The sequence below is a fragment of the Oryctolagus cuniculus genome, chromosome 12 (assembly GCF_964237555.1).
Source record: "Oryctolagus cuniculus chromosome 12, mOryCun1.1, whole genome shotgun sequence".
Taxonomy (NCBI): Eukaryota; Metazoa; Chordata; class Mammalia; order Lagomorpha; family Leporidae; genus Oryctolagus; species Oryctolagus cuniculus.
In genome coordinates this window covers 39,814,177-39,836,618 of record NC_091443.1, presented here as the reverse complement: position 1 = coordinate 39,836,618, position 22,442 = coordinate 39,814,177, and the positions used below count along the sequence as shown (strand labels likewise).

At 40.4% G+C, this 22,442-nt stretch overlaps 1 protein-coding gene across 8 annotated transcripts in view; it reads right to left on the bottom strand.

Moving 5' to 3' along the window:
- RALGAPA1 (Ral GTPase activating protein catalytic subunit alpha 1) overlaps positions 1-22,442 on the bottom strand; it is a 269,311-nt gene that overhangs the window by 217,284 nt on the left and 29,585 nt on the right. For 7 of the 8 annotated variants that reach the window (XM_051822764.2, XM_051822761.2, XM_051822766.2 and 4 more), the window contains exons 2-4: positions 14,676-14,786; positions 13,837-13,886; positions 8,261-8,318 (exon numbers count right to left, since the gene is read on the bottom strand). In XM_051822764.2, coding sequence (XP_051678724.2) covers positions 8,261-8,318; positions 13,837-13,886; positions 14,676-14,786 — 219 coding nt within the window. Of the gene's footprint in view, positions 1-125; positions 146-8,260; positions 8,319-13,836; positions 13,887-14,675; positions 14,787-22,442 lie in introns of those variants that run through there. The other variant, XM_051822765.2, reaches the window with a different exon arrangement.

Below are 22,442 nucleotides of genomic sequence, written 5' to 3'. Positions count from 1 at the left end.
TATCTTCTCATGACTAATATCTCAGTCATGTTTTTGTTGGGGAGGAGGTATTTTGTGATTCATAAAAGTTGTAAATTTTAATACAATCCAATCTCTGATATTTTCCTTTTTTTATGTATACTTACTTTTTCTACTTTAATGTTGGAACAATAAAACAAGTATTTTCTTCAAAAAGTTTAAAATATTGCTTTTCACATTTAAGTCTTGAAATCCAGAAGATATTTATTTCTGTGTGTGGGAAGAACAGAATTTGTTTTTTCCCAAATGGTTAAGCCATCGTATTACTAACTCTTTAGGGATTTATAACACTCAAATAAACTGTAATGCCATTTCAATCATACTTTAAGTTACCATGTATAAGCCTATGTCTCTGGGTGACTTCAATGCTCTGCTTCATTAATCTACTATATTTGTTCATTCCCGACCAATGGTACTGTTATTATGACTACACCTCTATAAAATATCTTGCTAATGGGTATGGAAATATCCAACACTACCATCTTTTAGATTCCTAATTTTTAATTGTAAATTGCTTTGTGTTTGATTTTCCATATAAAATTTTAAATAAAAGTATTAAGCTACATTTTTAAACATCTTTACAAGAATTTTAACAGGAATTGCTATATTTATACTATAAAGTCTATTACCCATGAATATTGTGCAATATTACATTTGTTCTACTATTCTCTCGAAGATTCATATCATTGCCATACATTAATCTAACATTTTAAATAACAAAAGAATACATATTCTGTGTAAGCACATTGGAACAATTTTCAAGAGAGACTACATTCTAGGATATAAATAGCTTAATTACTTTAAAAAGATTAAAACCATCATAAATGTACTTTCTGACCACAAAGAAAGGTGAAAATCACAAAAGAAAAAAATATGTGAAAGTATCTTCTTTTGTTTGTTTCTTTTATTTGACAGGCGGAGTTACAGAGAAGAAGAGGCAGAGGCTGAGAAAAAGAAGTCTTCCATCCGTTGATTAACTCCCCAAATGGCTGCAATAGCTAAGGCTGGGCCAGACTGAAGCCAAAAGCCAGGGAGCTTCATTCAGGTCTTTCATGTGGTGCAGGGGCCCAAGCACTTGGGCCATCTTCTGATACTTTTCCAGTCACATTAGCAGGGAGCTGGATCAGAAGTGGAGCAGCCGGGACTCAAACTACCACCCATTTGGGATAACAGAGCTGCAGGCAGCAGCTTAACCCACTGTGCCACAGTGCCAGTTGTAGAAATTTTACAAAATAAGCATACTCTTAATTAAGTTATGGAGCAAAGAAGCAACCAAATGGGACATTAAAAATTATTTTCAACTGAATGACAATGAAAACACAACCGTAAAATTTATACAATGCACTAAGGTAAAGGGGAAATCTATAGTGCTTTTTTTTATTAAGGAACTCTATTTTTTTAAGATTTATTCATTTACTTAAATTTATTTATTTGAAAGGCAAAGCTTCAGAGAGAGAGAGAAAGGGAGGGAAGGTGGAAGGGAAGAAGGATCTTCCATCTGCTAGTTCATTCCCAAAATGGCCTCAACCACCTGGGCTGGGCCAAGCCAACACAAGGAACTCCATCCAAGTCTCCCACATGGGTGGCAGAGGCCCAAGTACTTGGGCCATCATCTAATGCCTTCCCTGGGAGTTTAGCAAGGGAGATGGATCAGAAGGGGAGCAGCCAGGACTGGAACCAGTGCTCCAATATAGGATGCCAGCATCTCTGAGATGCCAGCCTGGCAGGTGGCAGCTTAACCTACCCTGCCGCAATGCTGGTCCCCAAAATTTATACTTTCATATCAGAAAAGAAGAAAGGTATCAAATTAGTACCCAATGCTTATATCTTTAAAAAAAAGGCAATTTTTTTAAAGATTTATTTATTTATTTGAAGACAGAATTACAGAGAGGCAGAGGCAGAGAGAAAGGGGGAGAGGGGGCCTTCCATCTGCTGGTTTACACCCTAAATGGCTGCAACGGCTGGAACTGCACTGATCGGAAGTCAGAAGCCAGGAGCTTCTTCCAGGTCTCCCACATAGGTGCAAGGGCCCAAGAACTTGGCCCATCTTCTGCTTTCCCAAGCCATAGCAGAGAGCTGGATTGGAAGTGGAGCAGCCAGGACTTGAACTGGCGCCTATATGGGATGCTGGCAGCACAGGCAGCAGCTTTACCCACTACGTCACAGCACCGGACCTCCAAAAAAGCAAATTAAGTCCAAAGCAAGCAGAATTTATAACAAGATTAGAATGGAAATCAATGAAATAAAAAGCAGATAAAGAGAAAAAATGATACCAATAATTTTTGGAAAACATCAGCAAATACAAAAAACACTTAGCAAAACTGGCCAATGAGAAAAGACACAGTATCAAAGTCAGGAATTAAAGAGGGGACATCACTATTGATCCTCACAGGAATTAAAAGGAAGTAACTTGAACGACCTTATATCAACAATGATGATACCCGCTTCAGTGATGAAGCGGGTAAATTCCTAAAAGACACAGATTATAAAAACTAACTCTGGGGCTCATGCTGTGGCATAGTGGGAAGGCCGTCGTCTGTGGTGCTGGCATCTCCTATGGGCGCCAGTTCAAGAAACAGCTGCTCCACTTCCCATCCAGCTCCTTGTTAGTGCGCCTGGGAAAGCAGCAGAGGATGGCCCAGGGTGCTTGGGCCCCTATACCCACATGGGAGACCCCAGTGAAGCTCCTGGCTTCAGATCAGACCAGCACCAGCCATATGGTCATTTGGGGAGTTATCCAGCAGATGGAAGATATCTGTCTCTGTCTCTGTCTCTGTCTGTAACTCTGCCTTTCAAAAAAATAAACTCTTTTTTTTATAGTTGATTTTTTAAAAAAATTTTATTTAAGGTATACAAATTTCATGTATTTCACATATATAGATTCAGGAACACAGAAATACTTTATTCTGCCCTCCCTCCCATTCAATAAATCTTTTTTTTTTTCAAAGAGAAATATAAAATCTGAATAAACCTATAACAAGTTTTAGAAAATAAGTAATAATTACAAATCTCACAAAGAAAAGTCCAGGTTCAAATGGTTTCACTTTCAAATTTTATCAAATATTTAAAGAAAAATTACCATGCATTCACAAATTTTTCAGAAAACAAAGGAAGAAGGATAACTTCTCAACTAATCTAAGAGATTATGAGTACCTTGACACTAAAGCCAAAGAAGAAAAATATAGAGCAACATCCCTCATAAACACAGAGGCAAAACTTTGACAAATTATTAGCAAATTTAATTCAGCAACATATAAAAAGGACTACAAACGCTAATCTTGAGACTTACCTCAAGGAATGTGAGGTTGGTTTAATATGTGAAATTCATTTAGTGAAATAAGTGATGCTAATACACAAAACTATCAATGACACTGACAGTGATTTTATCAACAGATAAAAAGCATTTGATAAGATACAACATACAATCATGATGAAAAACTCTTAATAGAGTGGGTGCTAGGCAAAGCAGTTAAGATCCCACTTGGGACACCTGGAACCCACTGTAGAGTATCTGGCTAAGGACTCTGGCTCCATTTCTAATTCCCGCTTCCTACTAAGGTGTACCCTGAGAGGCAGCAGTAGTGGCTCAACTACCTGCATTCCTGCCAACCACTTCTGAGACTCAGATGGAGTTCCTGGCTCCTGGCTTCAGCCCCCAAGTCCAGGCTGTTGTGGGCATTGAGGAGTGAACCAGCAGATGGAAGGTCTATTTCTCTGTCTTCAAATTAATTTTTAAGAACATTCTCAACAAATTAGGAATAAAAGAGAACTTCCTCAACTTGACAGGGCATTTACAAAATTACCACAGCTAGCATCATATAAAATGTTTCTAAAAGATTGCTTTCTGCCTAAAATCAAGAATAATGCAAGGAAACTTGCTCTTGCCACTTTTATTCAATGCTATACTAGAGGCACAATAATTAAAAAAAGGTACTAGAAATAAAAAATTAATGACCTTAATTTGTAGATGACATTGTACTATAGTTAAAAAATCCAAAGGAATACGTAAGAAAACAAAACAAGTTAATAAGTTGTAATAAACTATAGTAATACAATTAATTGGTGAATAAATAAAACATGGTATATCCACACAGAATATCATGCAGCAATGAAAAGGAATACTGATATATGCTGTAACATGAACAATCAAACAAAAATCATTATGCTAAGTTGAAGAAGTTAGATTTGAATTAATATAAATTGGGTGATTCCATTTAAATGAGACATCCAAAAAGACAAAAATTTATCTAAAACAGAAAGCAGACTGGAGGTGGGAACAGCAACTCACTATAAATGGGCTCAAGGAATATTCTGAGTTGCTAAGACTACTCTGGATTGTAGTCACTGCATATATTTAAAAGTCACTTGGAGGGGGGCCGTGCTGTGGTGTAGTAGGTTAAGCATCCGCCTGCAGTGCCAGCATCCCATATGGGCGCCAGTTTGGGTCCCAGTTGCTCCACTTCTGATCCAACTGTCTGCTATCGCCTGAGAAAGCAGTGGAGGATAGCAGGAGTATTTGGGCCCCTGAATCAGTGTTGAAACCAAGAAGCAGCTCCTGGCTCCTGGCTTTGGATCAGCCCAGCTCCAGCTGTTGCAGCCATTTGGGGAGTGAACCAGCAGATGGAAGACTGTCTCTCCCTCTCTCTGTCTCTCCCTCTTTCTGTCTGTAGCTCTGCTTCTCAAGTAAATAAATAAATCTTAAAAAAAAAAAAAAGTCATTGGATTGTTCACTTAAATGAGTAATTTTAATCTATGAAAATTATATAACAAAGCTATTTTTTAAAGATGTATTTATTTATTTAAACAGCAGAGTTACAGAGAAGGAAAGACAGGCAGACAGAGATCTTCCATCCACTAGTTCACTCACCAAATAGCCAGGCTGAAACCAGGAGCCTAGAATTCTATCCAGGTGTCCCAGGTGGGTGGCAGGGGCCCAAGTATTTAGGCCTTTGTAATCTGCATTGCAAGACACATTAACAGGGATCTGGGTTGGAAGTAAAGCAGCCAAGAATTGAACCAAGGCTCACGTGGGAAGCCAGCATGACAGGTGGCAACATAATCCACTGTGCCACAACACCAGACCCTCAATAAACTATCTTTAAAAAAATCAACCAGAAGGGCCGGTGCTGTGGTGCAGAGGGATAACGCTCTGGCGTGAAGTGCCAGCATCCCATATGGGTGCCAGTTTGAGACCTGGCTGCTCCACTTCTGATCTAGCTCTCTGCTATGGCCTAGGAAAGCAGTACAAGATGGCCCAAGTCCTTGGGTCCCTGTGCCTGCATGGGAGACCAGGAAGACGCTCTTGGCTCCTGGCTTCGGATCAGCACAGCTCCAGCCATTGCGGCCAATTGGGGTGTGAACCAGCAGATGGAAGACCTCTCCCTCTCTCTCCGCCTCTCCTCTCTGTGTAACTCTTTCAAATAAATAAATAAATCTTAAAAAAAAATCAACTAGAAGGGCCAGCACTGTGGCACAGTACACTAAGCTTCCACCTGTGACACTGGCATCTCATATGGTCGCTGGTTCGTGTCCTGGCTGTTCCTCTTCAGATCCTGCTCTCAGCTTATGGCCTGGGAAAGCAATGGAAGATGGCCCAAGTCCTTGGGTCCCTGTACCTGCATGGGAGACCCAGAAGAAGTTCTTGGCTCTTGACTTTGGATAGGCTCAGCTTCAGCCAATGCAGTCATTTGGAGAGTGAACCAGCAGATGGAAGACCTTTCTCACTGTCTCTCCCTCTCTCTCTCTGTAACTCTACCTCTCAAATAAGTAAATAAATATTTTTAAAAAATCAACTAGAGGGGGCAGTGCTGTGGCGCAGTGGGTTAAAGCCCTGGCCTGAAGTGCTGGCATCCCATATGGGTGCTGGTTCCGGTCCCGGCTCCAGCTCTCTGCTATGGCCTGGGAAAGCAGTAGAAGATGACCCAGGTCCTTGGGCTCCTGCACCCACATGGGAGACCCGGAAGAAGCTCTTGGCTCCTGGTTTCAGGTTGGCGCAGCTCCAGCCGTTGCAGCCATTTGGGGAGTGAACCAGCGGATGGAAGAGCGCTCGCTCGCTCGCTCTCTCTCTCTCTGCCTCTCCTCTCCTGTGTAACTCTGTCTTTCAAATAAATAAATAAATCTTGAAAAAAAGTCACCAGAGTCAATGATTTTTTCTCCTCAGTACACACACATACACACACACAGAGAAAAGGAAACATCTGTAGGATTTTTTTGAGTGACAGAAATGACCACTTACTTATTTTCTCAAGTTAGAGACCATTTTTACAATACTGTTAGTCATGACAACTAGGGAGCCTAAAGCTCCTTGGGAGACTAAATTCTACATTCCTCAGGAGACCCAACAAATACCTGCAGTTTGGATGTCTCAAATAGTTTCTTTGCAGACAACTTTCAAGGATTGTTTTTTTTTTTTAAATTAGTATTTATTTATTTGAAAAGCAGATAGAGTTAGAGACAGAGAGTCTTCCATCTGTTGGTTCACTCCCCAAATGGCCGCAAGTACAAGGGCTAGGTCAGACCAAAGCCGAGAGTCAGGAGCTTCATCCAAGTCTCCGACATTACTGCAAGGGCCTAAAAACTTGGGCCATTTTCCACTGCCTTTCCAGGCCATTGGCAGGGAGCTGGATCAGAAGTGGAGCATGCAGGATGTGAACTGGCATCCATATGGAATAACAGTATTGCAGGCACTGGTTTTATCTGCTATACCATAATGCCAATCCCAATGGCATTTTTATGATTATGAAATACAAAACAGAATTTCACTATTTTATTGAATACCTTATTTATGTGCTTATTGGTAATTCATAAATAGTTTAGTGTAATGTTTATTCAAATCTTCTGCCTATTTTAAAAACTGACTTGTTTTCCAACTATAGTATGTTCTAAGAATTCATTATATATTCATGGCAACATTATTTTTAGTCCAACTATACACATAAAAAAAATCATTCTATGGGGGCTTATGTTGCAGCACAGAGGGTTAAGCCACTGCCTATGATGCTACCATCCCATATTGGAGAGTTGGTTTGAGTCCTAGCTGCTCTGCTTTTGATTCTGCTCCCTGCTAACACATCTGAGAAAGAAGATAATGACACAAGTGTTTGGGCCTCTGCCACACCATGTGGGAGAACCAAATGCAGTTCTGGGCTCTTGCCTTTGGCCTGGCCCAGCCCTAGCCATTGTGGCCATTTGGGGAGTGACTCAGCACACAGATCTCTCTGTCTCTTCTCTTTCACATAAATAAATAAATCTTAACGGAAAAAAATCCATTCTACAAGGTGTTACTAATTAGGATTTTGTCTTTTATAGTCACTGAATCAATATCCCTCTTATCCGTCCGAAAATGATAATTGTAGTAGCCTATATCATTTCAAAGCCTCAGAGATTTCATTTGCTAGAATTGATTAATAAATGCAGGGCCTAAATAAATCTATAACTCCCTTTGTAAAGACAAATATACACACTTTCACAAATGAATACAAGGTCTGTAACAAAAGGGCATGAGAATCACTAGCCATCAAGACTGGCATCATTGAAACCCTGAACCAAAGCCAGTAAGTACTTACCTGCAGACTCTTTCAACCTGAAGGGGGATAAGTAAACCTTACAAAGACAGCTCAAGAGCCCTGTGGTGATGCTGTGATTGTTGCAGAAGCAGACTCCAAGCCAGACAGCGTTTTGGCTTAGTTCCTGATAACAGAAAATCTGTCGCGTCCTGCCTACTTGGTCTCTGACAGTAATCCGCTGCAGGGTTTTGTTTTTTTGTTTTGTTTTGTTTCTTTCTTTTCATCAGTTAGGAAGCCTTATTTTAGTCTTCGCAGCAGTAAGCTTTACAGTCCCCTCATCTCTCCAGCCGTTTTTCCTATGGACTAAACTGCCAGCTTATATCACTTGCTTACAAATGTGGTGTCTCTAACTTCTGCTCTTGGTACTTTGTATTTCTTTTCCATTTCTGATGCACAGAGATATTTATCTTGATGCGGATCCTGATTTATTTTCCAGCTTTACCATCACAGCTAGAGCATTCACAGTAAAGAAGGACGTAGATCTAAACAACTTATGACACCATCTAACTAAAAATCTTTCATCTGTATTTTTTATCTTATATTCCCAATTATTTCCTATATTTTGTTTTTACAAAAGCATAAACTATGAATTAATCTCAATTAACTACCAATTCTTTAATGAGCATTTTCATATACTATCACTTATTTCAAATGTAAAACATATTTAAATTACTTACCAATACTATGAAACTGCCATCGCTGATGAATCCTTTCTGGAAGAAGTTGTAATATTTTCTAAAAATCAATATGAATAAAACAAGAGATGAATAAAAAGTAATGAGTCCACATCCTGTGAAATGTGAACAGTTAAAGGAAACTTACTAAGTCCTTATAGTTTCTTATGTAAAAGATAGCATTATCAACACAAAATAGTCTTTTGAGCTAATCTGATAGTGCTGGAGCACTGATCAATATTTGAAAACTTCCCCAAACCAACAAGTAATTCTGACAAAGACTTGGAACAGCAAATTACTAAAAGTTATCATTTATAATAATGATAGAAATTAAGGATATTTCTTATTATTAAGTACTAATTTTTTTAAAAAAGATTTACTTATTTATTTGAAAGTCAGAGTTACACAGACAGAGGAGAGGCAGAGAGAGAGAGAGAGCGGTCTTCCATCCAATGGTTTACTCCCCAAAAGGCCACCACGGCCGGATCTGCAGCGATCCAAAGCCAGGAGCCAGGAGCTTCCTCCAGGTCCCCCACACAGGTGCAGGGGCCCAAAGACTTGGACCATCTTCCATTGCTTTCCCAGGCCACAGCAGAGAGCTGGATCAGAAGTGGAGCAGCTAGGACTCGAACCGGCGCCCATATGGGATGCCGGCACTTCAGGCCAGGGCATTAACTCGCTACACCACAGAGCCGGCCCCCTGATTCTTTCATTAAAGATTTACTTTTTTATTTATATGAAAGGCAGAGTTGCAGAGAGAAAGAGACTGAGAGATCTTCTACCTGCTGGTTCACTCCCCAGTAGCCACAATGGCAAGGGCTGGACCAGACTAAAGCTAGGATCTTGGAGCTTTTTCCATGTCTCCCAAGCGGGTGCAGAGGCCCAAGCACTGGGACCATTCTCTGATGTTTCCCCAGGAGAGTTAACACAAAGCTGGATCCAAAGTAGGGCAGCCTCAAACTGGCACCCATGGGACGCCGGTGTGGGAGGCGGAGACTTGACCTGCCAGGCCACATTGCCAGCCCTAAATACTGATTCTTATATATGTCGAAATGCTAGAATTTCTGCATTGTAAATATCACTGATTTGTTTTCAGTTCTTCCAGATATTAATATTTGTAAGATTTTCCTCTTTTTTAAGTGATTCTTTCTACTGTTTTGCTAAACCTAGGGAAAATATTTTGATTTCATAAAAATCTCATCAAAATTTGTATTCAGTTAATTTACATGAACCTAAAAAAGCCCAGATGCTATTATGGATATACACATGAAAGTAACATTTCAAAATTTAGGAGCCCTAAACCAATCAGGATTTTTTCTTTTAAATTCTCCCCCATCAACAACAACCTTACCACTGAATTACTCTCTCAGTTCCCATCCACTTGCTCAATGACATTTGTGTTTATTGTTACTGCTAGTCTTATTACTGTTATTTAGCAATGCTATTAACCGAATACTCAAAAGGGCCAAACATTAAATATACTTCATGTAACTGTATCTCATTAATCCTTGCAACTATTCCAAAAAGAAGTTTATTAGTCTCATTCAATAAACGAGGATTGGGTTAAGCAGTGTGCTTCCATTAGAAAGCCAGAAACTGAGGACAGCATTGTAGTGCAGTGGATTAAGATGCTGTCTACAAGTCCAGGGTCCCATATCAGAGCACCAATTCATGTCTTCACTGCTCAGTTTCCAGTCCAGCTCCCTGATAATGTATCTGGGAAGATGGCCCAAGAGTTTGGGCCCCTCCTACCCATGTGGGAGTTCCACGATCCTGACTTGGGCCTGGCCTAGCCCTGCCCATTGTGGCCATTTGGAGAGTCAAAGAGGGGATGGAAGATCTCTTTCTCTTTCTCCCCTCCCCCCATCACTCTGCCTTTGAAAATAAAATAAATCTTTAAAAAAAAAATTTTAAAAGATGGGGCCGGCGCTGTGGCGCAGCAGGTTAACGCCCTGGCCTGAACCACCGGCATCACATATGGACGCCGGTTCAAGACCCAGCTGCTCCACTTCCAACCCAGCTCTCTGCTATGGCCTGGGAAAGCAGTAGAGGATGGCCCAAGTCCTTGGGCCTCTGTACCCGCATGGGAGACCCAGAAGAAGCTCCTGGCTACTGGCTTCAGATCGGCACAGCTCCAGCCGTTGCAGACAATTGGGGAGTGAACCAACAGATGGAAGATCTCTCTTTCTCTGCCTCTCCTCTCTCTGTGTAACTATGACTTTCAAATAAATGTTAAAAAAAAAAATTTAAAAGCTAGAAACTGTAAGAACAAAGATTCCAACCTCAATCTCAATATAATTATTTCCCAAATTTGTGCCTTTATGATTATGATCAAAGAATAATATTCATATTTTACACTTCTATGTCTTCCCTTTGATATGATCTTTAGTGTGCTCCATATAAAAAAAATGATGAGTATAAAGTTCTTCACAGAGGCCGGCGCCACGGCTCACTAGGCTAATCTCCTACTTGCAGCGCCAGCACACCGGGTTCTAGTCCCGGTCGGGGCGCCGGATTCTGTCCCGGTTGCCCCTCTTCCAGGCCAGCTCTCTGCTGTGGCCAGGGAGTGCAGTGGAGGATGGTCCAAGTCCTTGGGCCCTGCACCCCATGGGAGACCAGGATAAGTACCTGGCTCCTGCCATCGGATCAGCGTGGTGCACCAGCTGCAGCGCGCCGGCCATGGTGGCCATTGGAGGGTGAACCAACGGCAAAGGAAGACCTTTCTCTCTGTCTCTCTCTCTCTCACTGTCCACTCTGCCTGTCAAAATAAATAAATAAATAAATAAATAAGATCTTCACAGATAAATGCTGGTCTCACAGAACTTCCATAACCTTCTTTACCTTTGCCTTCCCTACCTATGTCTCCCACAGCCAGCCAACAATTATATATTATATAATCTCTCTCTCAATCTCTCTCTCTCTCTCTCTCTCTGCCTCTCCTTCACTCTATGTAACTCTGACTTTTGAGTAAATAAATAAATATTAAAAAAAAAAAAATGGAGGGGGCTGGCGCTGTGGCGCAGTGGGTTAATGCCCTGGCCTGAAGCGCCGACATCCCATATGGGCACTAGTTCAAGACCTGGCTGCTCCACTTCCAATCCAACTCTCTGCCAGGGCCTGGAAAAGCAGTACAAGATGGCCCAAGTCCTTGGGCCCCTGCAACCGTGTGGGGGACCCGGAAGAAGCTCCTGGCTGCCCATCGGCACAGTGCCGGCCATTGAGGCCAATTGGGGAGTGAACCAGCAGATGGAAGACCTCTCTCTCTCTCAGCCAATTGGGGAGTGAACCAGCAGATGGAAGACTTCTCTCTCTCTCTCTTTCTCTGTCTCTGTCTCTCTGTAATTCTGCCTTTCAAATAAATAAATAAATCTTAAAAAAAAAATGGAATGCCAAGGTATAGCAAGTGGCAGCTTACTTAACCTAAGGTACCACAATGTGTACACTTTAAAAAAAAAAAAAAAGAAAGAAAGGCCGAGTTAGAGAAAGGCAGAGGGAGAGAGGGAGAGAGAGACAGAGAGACAGAGAGAGATAGACAGACAGACAGGTCTTCCATCTGCTGGTTCACTCCCCAGATGGCTGCAATGGCTGGAGCTGTGCTGATCCGAAGCCAGGAGCTTCTTCCTGATCTCCAAGGACTTGGGCCATCTTGTACTGCCTTCCCAGGCCATAGCAGAGAGCTGGATCAGAAGTGGAGCAGCCAGGACTCAAACCAGCACCCATAAGGGATGCCAGCACTGCAGGTGGTAGCTTTATCCACTACACTACAGTGCTGGCCCCCCAAAAATATTTCTAACCATGATTCAATCAACAGATGAGATTTAACTAGATTGATCAAATTCTTCTGGACTATACCAAAACATTCAAAATACAAAACTATAAACCATCTTCAATTAGTAGCTGGTAAAATACACATTCTTTAGAAAGTCCAGACTTTCTAAATAACTCCAAAAATTTTTTTTAAGATTTATTTATTTTATTCAAGAGTTAGAGAGGGAGAGGGAGAGATAGAGACTAAGAGATCTTCCACCTGCTGGTTCAATCCCCAATGGCTGCAGTGGCCGGAGATGAGCCAATCTGAAGCCAGGAGCAAGGAGCTTCTTCCACCACAGGTCTCCCACATGGGTGTGCGGGCCCAAGGACCTGGACTATCCACCGCTGCTTTCCCAGGCCATTAGCACAGAGTTGGATGGGAAATGGAGCAGCCGGGACTCGAATCAGTACCCATATAGCATGCCAGCACCACAGGTGGAGGCTTAACATACAACGCCACAGCACCAGCCCCTCTAAATTCTTTTTAAAGATCAGAATACTACTGTGAAATTTACCGATTAAGGAGCACAGAGTTATTTTAAAAGGGGGGTTTAGGACAGCCGTTTAAGTCACAGCTTGGGATGGAGTGTCTAGTTAGAATCCCAGGTTCTCTGTTTCTGAGTCCATTTCCTGCTGATGTGCATCCCGGCAGGCAGCAGGTAGCTTAAATACTTAGGCCTCTGGCACCCATGTGGGAGACCCAGATTGAGTTCTGGATACTGTTTTCATCTGGCCCGGTCATGGTTATTACAGGCATTTGGGGAGTGAACCAAAGGATGCAAGATTTCTTTTTCTTTCTGTCTTTCAAATAAAAATGAAATGAATAAAAATTTTAAAAGGGGGGAAGCCTTAATTTTTATGATTGTGCTATAAATAAAACTCAAGTTTTAGTAGAGCATCAAATTTTACTCAGGCACCCTCGAATTATGTTTCCTTCTATTTATAAAGACTTGCCTCACCCCAATTCAAAGTAAAATGACAATGATTAAAACATCTAAATTTTATACCAGTTGCAATGAAAAGCAGTTACAGCAGAAATGGTAAATCCTCTAGGTATAGAACAGTTATATACATATACTCTCTCAGGTAAAAATGAATTATAGATAAGAAAAAAGAAAAAAAAGAAACATTTGCATTAACTGTCCACAAATTAAAACTTTCATTATTTACAAGCGCTTGGAATATCATACTAATTTTGTGCTGACAAATGTGTAAAAACACAGTTCAATTTATACCTAAAAATATGTGATATACCTCAAAAAAAGACACAGAATACAGATTAGAAGATTACATTTAGTTATTGAAAAGGCTGGCAGATTCATTGTGTTTTATTATAAAATTTAAAATTTCAATATATTCAGGGCTGGAGCTATGGCTCAGTGGGTTAAGCAGCTGCCTGCAATGCCAGCATCCAACATAGGTGCAGATTCAAGTATAGGCTGCTCTGCTTCCAATTCAAATCCCTGTTAATGTGTCTGACAGTGGAGGATGGCCCAAATTCTTGGGTCCCTGCACCCACGTAGGAGACATGGAAGAAGCTCCTGGCTCCTGGCTTCAGCCTGGACCAGCCCTGGCCTGGCTGTTGCAGCCATCTGGGGAGTGAATCAACAGATGGAAGATCTCTCTCTCTCTCTCTGCCTCTCTTCTCTCTCTCTGTAACTCAGACTTTCAAATAAATACATCTTTTAAAAATTTTGAATATATTCCTCTGTGTAGTCAAAGAATTGTTTTTGAAACAGAGAAAAAAGTTAAGATTCACAGGTACTTACCTCAAAAATAAAAAGTATAGCATCCAATTCCTCCCTTTGAGACTTGTGACCTAAAATATTTTAAACATGTTTTGTCATTGTTAACAATCATTTAATAAGTTTAAAATATCTTAAGCACTGAAGTTTTCCAGTAATCTTTTAGTAAAATGCTTAAAGCATATTCTATTCATTGCACAGGCTATATCATAGCCCCTTCCCCTCTCTCCCTCTCTGTATAATTAAGTTCAGGTTTCACATATTTGGATTTAAAAGCAAATCATGATACATTGTGAATTATAAACGAGCTCTGAAAATGAAAACATGAAAGAGACTGCTCAAATTTGACACACATCCTTAAGCCAAAAGAAGGTGGGGTAAGGTAGATCTGACCCCCCAAAAAACAAATCTTTTAATCCTTTGCACAAAGTAATAAGAACAGTAATACTGATCCATCAATTGTCTTTTAAATACATGCTCCAGACTAAAAATAGTGAGAGGGGTACCAAAAAGCTATCTGACAGGGTCAGTTGCTTGGCACAGTGGTTAAGTCACCACTTGATACATCTGCATTGCCCATCAGAGTAGCTGGCTTGAATCCCAGGTCCATATTCCAATCCAGCTTCTTGTTCCTACGACACATGTGGGAGACCTGAACTGAGTTCCAGGCTTCTGACTTCAGCCTGGCCCAGCCCATCCTTTTTCAATAAAATTAAAATAAATAAATAAATAAATAATAAATAAATTTAAAAGGCTGACAGAAAATGCATTAATATTAAAATTTAATGTCCAAGAGTCTTTAAGTTATTAAAGACAACTATTGAGAATATCACTATAAGCCAGAATATAAGCTAACAACTTACCTTTCTGTTTAAGACTAGCTTCAATGGTCACAAAATTTTCAAAGAACACATAGTATATATGTGAAAAATGTTGGTCAAAAAATTGTTTAAGATCAACAGATTCTGCATTCTCTGAAAAACAATAAAAACAGTTTTTAGTTATTATTATCTACATAAATGTTAAATCATGTTTAGCAAATATTCACAGTGCCAAGTTTCACATTCAGGTTTCCAAGTCAGAAAACTATTCCTAAAATTCTATCCTATTAAAATATTTGAGATATGTATTTATGCATCTATCCTTATTCTCACAACTTTAGTCTTTATAGATTTTAGTTTCAAAAAAACTAGTCGAGGTATAATCTTTGTTTCTGGAAAGAGACAATGTTATGTCTCAAAGAGATTTATCCACAATCATTAACCACACCAAAAAAAAGCATTAAGCTGGATTTTCAATCCAAAGTTATGGCTTTCCTAACTTATTCCCAAAACAGTTTAAGATCAGTGTTTCTAAGAATTTATGATGCCTGAAACACATTATTTAGTAGATAGCTATCAAACGATAAATTCTGTCAATAGGCATGTAAAGATCAGAATGCTCAAACACCGTCAGTATAGTCCAGGCCATGCAAAACTAAACAGATAATGACATGCACAGAAGAAAGGGCAAGGTGACAAAAGTACATGGTAGTTCAGAAACACAAAAACAACCTTCGAGTCTCAAAGGCAAGGAAAAAAGAAAAGCCTAACAGAGGACACACTATCTGAAAAGACTTTAGAGGGCAGGCATGGACCTGGACTTGAAGCCCTGGAAGGCTGAATGGGAAGAGAATTCTCGGCAAAAACAAGACTTGGAATAAGGACATTAGAGGTATGCGAGTATGCAGAAAAACTACTTGCTTGGCTGACAGCATTTTAATAAAAATAAAAGTTAAAAAAGTTTGAGATATGTTATAAAACATCAAGACCCTATGCAAATACATATGTAAATTATTAGTGGTAACAGGACCGGTTTTATTGTTATCTAGTTTCTTTTCAAGAAAAGTGAGAACCTTGAAGAAAAAAAGCAAAGAGGAGAACTTGTACTTTATATTCTTCCTACTGTTCCAATATTTTACAAAAAAAAATACACTTCTTATTATAATAAAACATAAATTTTAAAAAGGCAACTAAAAGTAAATCAAATATTTCTGAATATGTGTCTGAGATAAACTATTAATTGTAAATAAACCCAAGTTAAAGGTAAACATCTTTTATTATTTTAAGACACTGCTCGGACATCCATATCCCATACCTAGACCCCTGGATCTGTGTCCTGCTCTGATCCCAATTCCAGACTCCTCTGTTAGTGTGTGCCCTGGAGGCAGCAGGTGATGAGGCAAGTAGCTGGGCCCCTGCCACCACATGGGAGAGGTAGACTGGCCTGGCCCAGCCACAGCTGTTGTGAGCACTTGGGAGCTGAACCAGCTAATGGGAGCTTGCTCGCTCACTCTCTCAATTTTGTCTCTTTCCAAATGCCATTTAAAACAAGTAAAAAATGTTTAAAAAAAAAAATCATCCTCACCGTGAATGGGATCCTGCTCAATCTTGGACAGTGAACCCCTAGAACCATGACCCAAAATAAGCTTCTTTTCTTTATAAGGCAGCCTGCCTCAGGCAGTTCCTTTTAGTTATGAAAAACTGACCAATATACACTATGTTTCTCCTTTAGGAAAATAATAATTTTTCGAATTTTTCCCTGGACTTCTCTAGATTCTTCAGAATAGAAACTGTGTCTACCTCAGTATTCCCCAAACCCAGCACAGTGCTGAGCATACATACTTCAATGTCTTATTCCAGTATAAATTATCTTTATTTAATATTTTCCTTTTACAGCTTGCAAATTTTTACCTTGGAAGTGACTGCATAACATACTAATAGGCAAAGAAGCACTGCTACTGGAATCTTGGAATTAGAACATTAAGATTCCATTGCTGTCTGTAACACTTACTACCTGTGTGCTTTAGAGTAGAAAAAATGACAATGAGTAACAAAGTAAGTGATTCTTGTGAACTGGACATTCCTCTAAGTACTTTATAATTCCTATTATCTTCACAACAACATGAAATAAGTACTTTTACTATTCCTAAGTTATTGAGCAAGAAACCTAGGCACAGTAAGTCTAAGTAACTTAGCTGCCAAGCAAGCAAGCAAGCAAGAGTCGGGATTTGAACACCAGCACCTGGATCCAGTGCCCATGCTCTCAACATTTATGTTACTCAGCTTCCAGTGCATTTAGGAGAAGAGAACACTACTGATTTATTTTCTGCCCATAAGGAAATAAGAACAATAGCCATCAAATACTAGTTATATACTTGCATTTTCTATAGAACATCAAATAAAAACATGAGGTAAAAGGAAAAGTGTTATGTCTAACAGAGTAGCTTAAAAAACTATGAAATTAAAATAAAATAGACTGCTCTAACTTCCTGAATTTCCTGAAACATTTCAAATACAATTAAAATTTCAGGAGAAAGAAGAAAATGAGAACAGTAACAAAGCAAAACAAAAACCCAAAACCATATAAAAGTAAACATAAATCAACGTTTTGTGGTATAGGAGCCAAGATATTCTCTCTTAATTTCCTTCCCATATGGCAAGTTCACAAAGCCTGGAAATAACATACCTGCTAAAGTGAATAAAAATAAATACTGGATCAAAATTAAGCTAATTTGGGGTTTTAACTCTTTATTCACAATTAACTTGTTTATAAATATAAACTCTTATAAAATATTTTTGATCACCAATTCACAGAAGTTACATGGTATAGGAAGAAATACAGAAAGCTGATAAAATGTGAGGAGATTCTCTTATTTAAAAACAACTCTCAGGATCAGCACTATGCAGTAGGAAGTTAAGCCTCCACCTGCAGTGCCGCATCCCATGTGGGCACCAGTTCGAGTCCTGGCTGCTCCACTTCTGATCCAGCTCTCTGCTATGGCCTGGGAGAGCAGTGGAGGATGGCCCAGGTCCTTGGGCCCTGCACCTGCGTGGAAGACCTGGAAGAAGCTCCTGGCTCCTGGCTTCGGATTGACTCAGCTCCAGCTGTGGCAGCCATCTGGGGAGTGAGCCAGCAGATGGAAGACCTCTTTCTCTATCTGCCTCTGCCTCTCTGTAACTCTCGATCTGAAGCCAGGAGCCTAAAGCTTCTTCCAGGTCTCCCACGCGGGTGCAGGCACCCAAGGGCTTGGGCCATCTTCTACTGCTTTCCCAGGCCACAGCAGGAGCCATTTGGGGAGTAAACCAGCAGATGGAAGGACTTCCCCCACAAGTCTGCCTTTCAAATAAATAAATAAATCTTTAAAAATTCAAAAAAAAACCTCTCTCTCTTTCTCTCCACAAAACAATAACAAAGAAGAAAAGAAAACAGAAAAGGAAGAAAATCCGGAAAGAAACAGATTATAGAAAAAATTCAATCTATTTAAATCCCAATACAAAGTCCCACTCTTTCCAAAATGTTCCCTCAGAATTCATTTTGTTTTTCTGTGAATGACTCCATGACTTCTGGTCCAGTCCAACTCGTGTTATATGAACCAGCACTATTCTACAAATACTGGTTGCTCCTTAGGAGCAGCAAGTATGCCTTCAGTTTTCATAACCTTTAAAAAACCATGAGAAGCAGCTGGCATGATACAGAGCTGATGCTGCTTATTTAAAAAAAAAAAAAAAAAAAAAAAAGCCTTAAGTGTTCAAAAGTTTTCCCTATTTTCCTAAATATTTCTGTTTGATGTGAAGTGTTTGTACACTAGCATTTCTTTAAAGAACCAAGGAAATATTTTACCACAGATTCAGACTGAGGTTTCTGAGGTCTAAAACACTGACTTGGGCCAAGCAGTGTGGCACAGTGGGTTGCTATCACTTGTGACACTGGTGTCCCATATCACAGTGCTGGTTGAATCCAGGCTGCTCTGCTTCTGATCCAGCTTCCTGCTAATGCAACTGGGAATGTAGCAGAACCATCACTCATGTGGGAGATGAGAGATGATAATAGAGTTCCTGGCTCCTGGCTTTGGCCTGCCGCAGACCTGGATGCTGCAGCCATTTGGAGACTGAGCCAACAGGGGGAAAATTTCTCTGTGTATGTCTTTCAACAAAACAGAAATAAAATTTTTTAATGCAGTATAAAATATAATTCAGAGTCAAGCACAAACAAAGCAGAAAGAAGAAAGAGATCAAAGAAATGTAAGGAAGGAGAAAGCAGCAGCAAGCAGGGAGCTAAAAAAAAAAAAAAACAGACATACACTAGACAAATTAATAATCCAAAGAGGAGGGTATATGAGAAAAAGAGAAGAGATCACAAAAAGGGAAGGGGAAAGGAATTGAGAAATAGCAAGTTGAAAGACATTACGAAAGCTAGTACTCAGAATCTAACAGAGAAGATAACAAGATGTGAAATATAAAGAAAACACTTCAAAAGTTCCAAGAACAAGAAAAATGTAAGCAATATTCAAGAAAGTAATATCTGAAAATGACCTAAAATAGGTGACATATTAAATCGTCAGTCTAAGAAAGTATAGAGATCAAAACAAGATGAACACAAATCCATACATGAACATAAACCCACATATGAACATACCATAACACTAAAAACCAAGGGGGAAGATTAAAATCCACAGGAGATGAAAGTATATTTCCTTACATAAGGATATCAAAAGTTCAAAAGAACAGTCTTCTCATCATCACAATAGAGACAAGAAGCCAATGCAATTATATATATATATATATATATATTTTTTTTTTTTTTGACAGGCAGAGTGGACAGTGAGAGAGAGAGACAGAGAGAAAGGTCTTCCTTTTTGCTGTTGGTTCACCTTCCAATGGCCGCTGCAGCCGGCGCACCACGGTAATCCGAAGGCAGGAGCCAGGTGCTTCTCCTGGTTTCCCATGCGGGTGCAGGACCCAAGCACATGGGCCATCCTCCACTGCACTCCCTGGCCACAGCAGAGAGCTGGCCTGGAAGAGGGGCAACCGGGACAGAATCCAGCGCCCCGACCGGGACTAGAACCCGGTGTGCTGGTGCCACAAGTCGGAGGATTAGCCCATTGAGCCGCAGTGCCGGCAATTATATTTTGAAATACTGAGAAAAATAACAATACTATATTCAGCTCATCTATTGCTCAAGGCAAACATGAAAAAAAGTCATTTTCTAACACTTAAAATTTTGTCACTCAAATGCTCAAAGAAATACAAAGACATGTGTTTCTATAATTTTTTTTTTTTTTTTAGAAAGGCAGAATTACAGAGGGAGAGGGAAGGAGGAGGAGAGAGAGGTCTTCCATCTGTTGGTTCTCTATCCAAATTACTGCAATGATTGATCAGGGCTGGGTCAGGCTGAAACCTGGAACTCTACCCAGGTCTCTCTGTGGGTGTTACAGGCCCAAGAACCTGGGCCATCCTCCCAGGCACACCAGCTAGATTGGAGGTGGGGCAGATGGGTCTTGAATGGGCCCACCTATGGGATCCACTTAGTGCCTGGGTTTGATTGCCAGCTCCAGCTCCTGATTCCTCCTTCCTGCTAGTGCAGATCCCAGGAAACAGCAGTGATGATTCAAGTAATCGGGTTCCTGTCACCCGTGTAGGAGACCTGGACTGAGCTCCCAGCTCCTGGCTTCAGTTCTGACACAGTATTGGTCAGCGGGGATTCTCTCTCTCTGTACCTCTGCCTCTCAAGTAAAGATATTTTAAAAAGAAATCTTCTAAAATGTAAAATATGCACAAAGTTGTAGCTATTATGTATTCAATAAAATTAAAATACATTGGGCCGGCACCGTGGCTCACTAGGCTAATCCTCTGCCTGCGGCGCCGGTCACACCGGGTTCTAGTCCCGGCCGGGGCGCCGGATTCTTTCCCGGTTGCCCCTCTTCCAGGCCAGCTCTCTGCTGTGGCCAGGGAGTGCAGTGGAGGATGGCCCAAGTCCTTGGCCCCTGCACCCGCATGGGAGACCAGGAGGAAGCACCTGGCTCCCGGCTTCAGATTGGTGCAGCGCACCGGCCGTAGCAGCTATTTGGGGGGGTGAACCAACAGAGGGAAGACCTTTCTGTCTCTAACTCTGCCTGTCCAAAAAAAAAAAAAAAGTCATTATAGCTATATTTCATAAATCCAAAAGGTGAAGGAAGATAAATGACAATAAAAAATGGAAGATCTTAGGGCCAGCATTGTGGTGTAGAGGGTGAAGCCACTGCTTGCAATGCTGACATGCATCCTATATGGACACCAATGTGTGTCCCAGCTGCTCCACTTCTGATCCAGCTCCCTGCTTATAGCTTGGGAAAAGCAGCAGAAGACTGCCAAAGTGTTTGGGTCCTCCCACCCATATGGATGGATGGAGATGGTGGTTTCGGCTGACTGGGGTGTGAACCAGCAGATGGAAGATCTTTCTCTATCTCTCCCCCTTTCTCTGTAAAACTCTTTCAAAACAAGTTTCTTTTTAAAAAATTGAAGACTGAAATAAGGTTTTTTTAAAGATTTATTTACTTATTTGAAAGGCAAAATTACAGAAAGTAAGAAAGGGAGGGAGAGAGGGAGAGAGAAAGGTGTCTTCCATCAGATGGTTCAATCCCCAGATGGCTGCCGTGGCCAGAGAAAACTTATTAAAAGAGTTCAGCACCCTTCAAGATATTGGAACAGGCGAAGAATTCCTGGAGAAGACCCCAGAGGCACGAGTAATCAAAGATAAAATAAACAAATGGGATTACCTCAAATTGAAGAGTTTCTTTACAGCAAAGCAAACAGTCAGGAAAGTGAAGAGGCAACCAACAGAATAGGAGATGTTATTCGCAAACTACACAACAGATAAAGGATTAACAACTAGAATCTATAAAATGATCAAAAAACACCACAAAATCAAAACAAAAAAACCCAATAAAAAAATGGGCCAAGGACCTTAACAGACATTTTTCAAAAGAGGAAATCCAAATGGCCAACAGACACATGAAAAAATGCTCAGGATCTCTAGCCATCAGGGAAATGCAGATCAAAACCACAATGAGGTTTCACCTCACTCCGGTTAGACTGGCTTACATACAGAAATCAACCAACAACAGTTGCTGGTGAGGATGTGGGGAAAAAAGGACACTGATCCACTGTTGGTGGGAATGCAAACTGATAAAGCCACTATGAAAGACAGTTTGGAGAGTCCTCAGAAACCTGAATATAGCACTACCACAGGACCCAGCCATCCCACTCCTTGGGATTTACCCAAATGGAATTAAAGGGGAGAAAAAAAGAGCCATTCGCACCTCAATATTTGTTGCAGCTCAATTCACAATAGCTAAGACATGGAATCAACCTAAATGTTCATCAACAGATGACTAGATAAACTATGGGATATGTACTCTATGGAACACTATACAGCAGTAAAAAAAAAAAAATGAAATCCGGGCATTTACAACAAAATGGAGGAAGCTGGAAAACATCATGCTGAGTGAAATAAGCCAGTCCAAAAGGGACAAATATCACATGTTCTCCCTGTTGGATGGCAACTAAACAAGCATCTAAAATGATACCCATTGAAGGGAAATGGACACTATGAGAGACAATGACATGAGCAGCCCTTGTCTAGACTGTTGAGGAACAACTTAGTATTTTATTCCTTTTAGTATTTTTGTTGTTGTTGTTGTTGCTCTGTTTGTTCTACATAAGACCACTGGTTGAACTCTGTAATCAATGCACAATCATTCTTAGGCGTATAAAATTAACAGAAAAGTGATCTCTGTTAAACATAGTAGTGGGAATAAGAGAGGGAGGAGA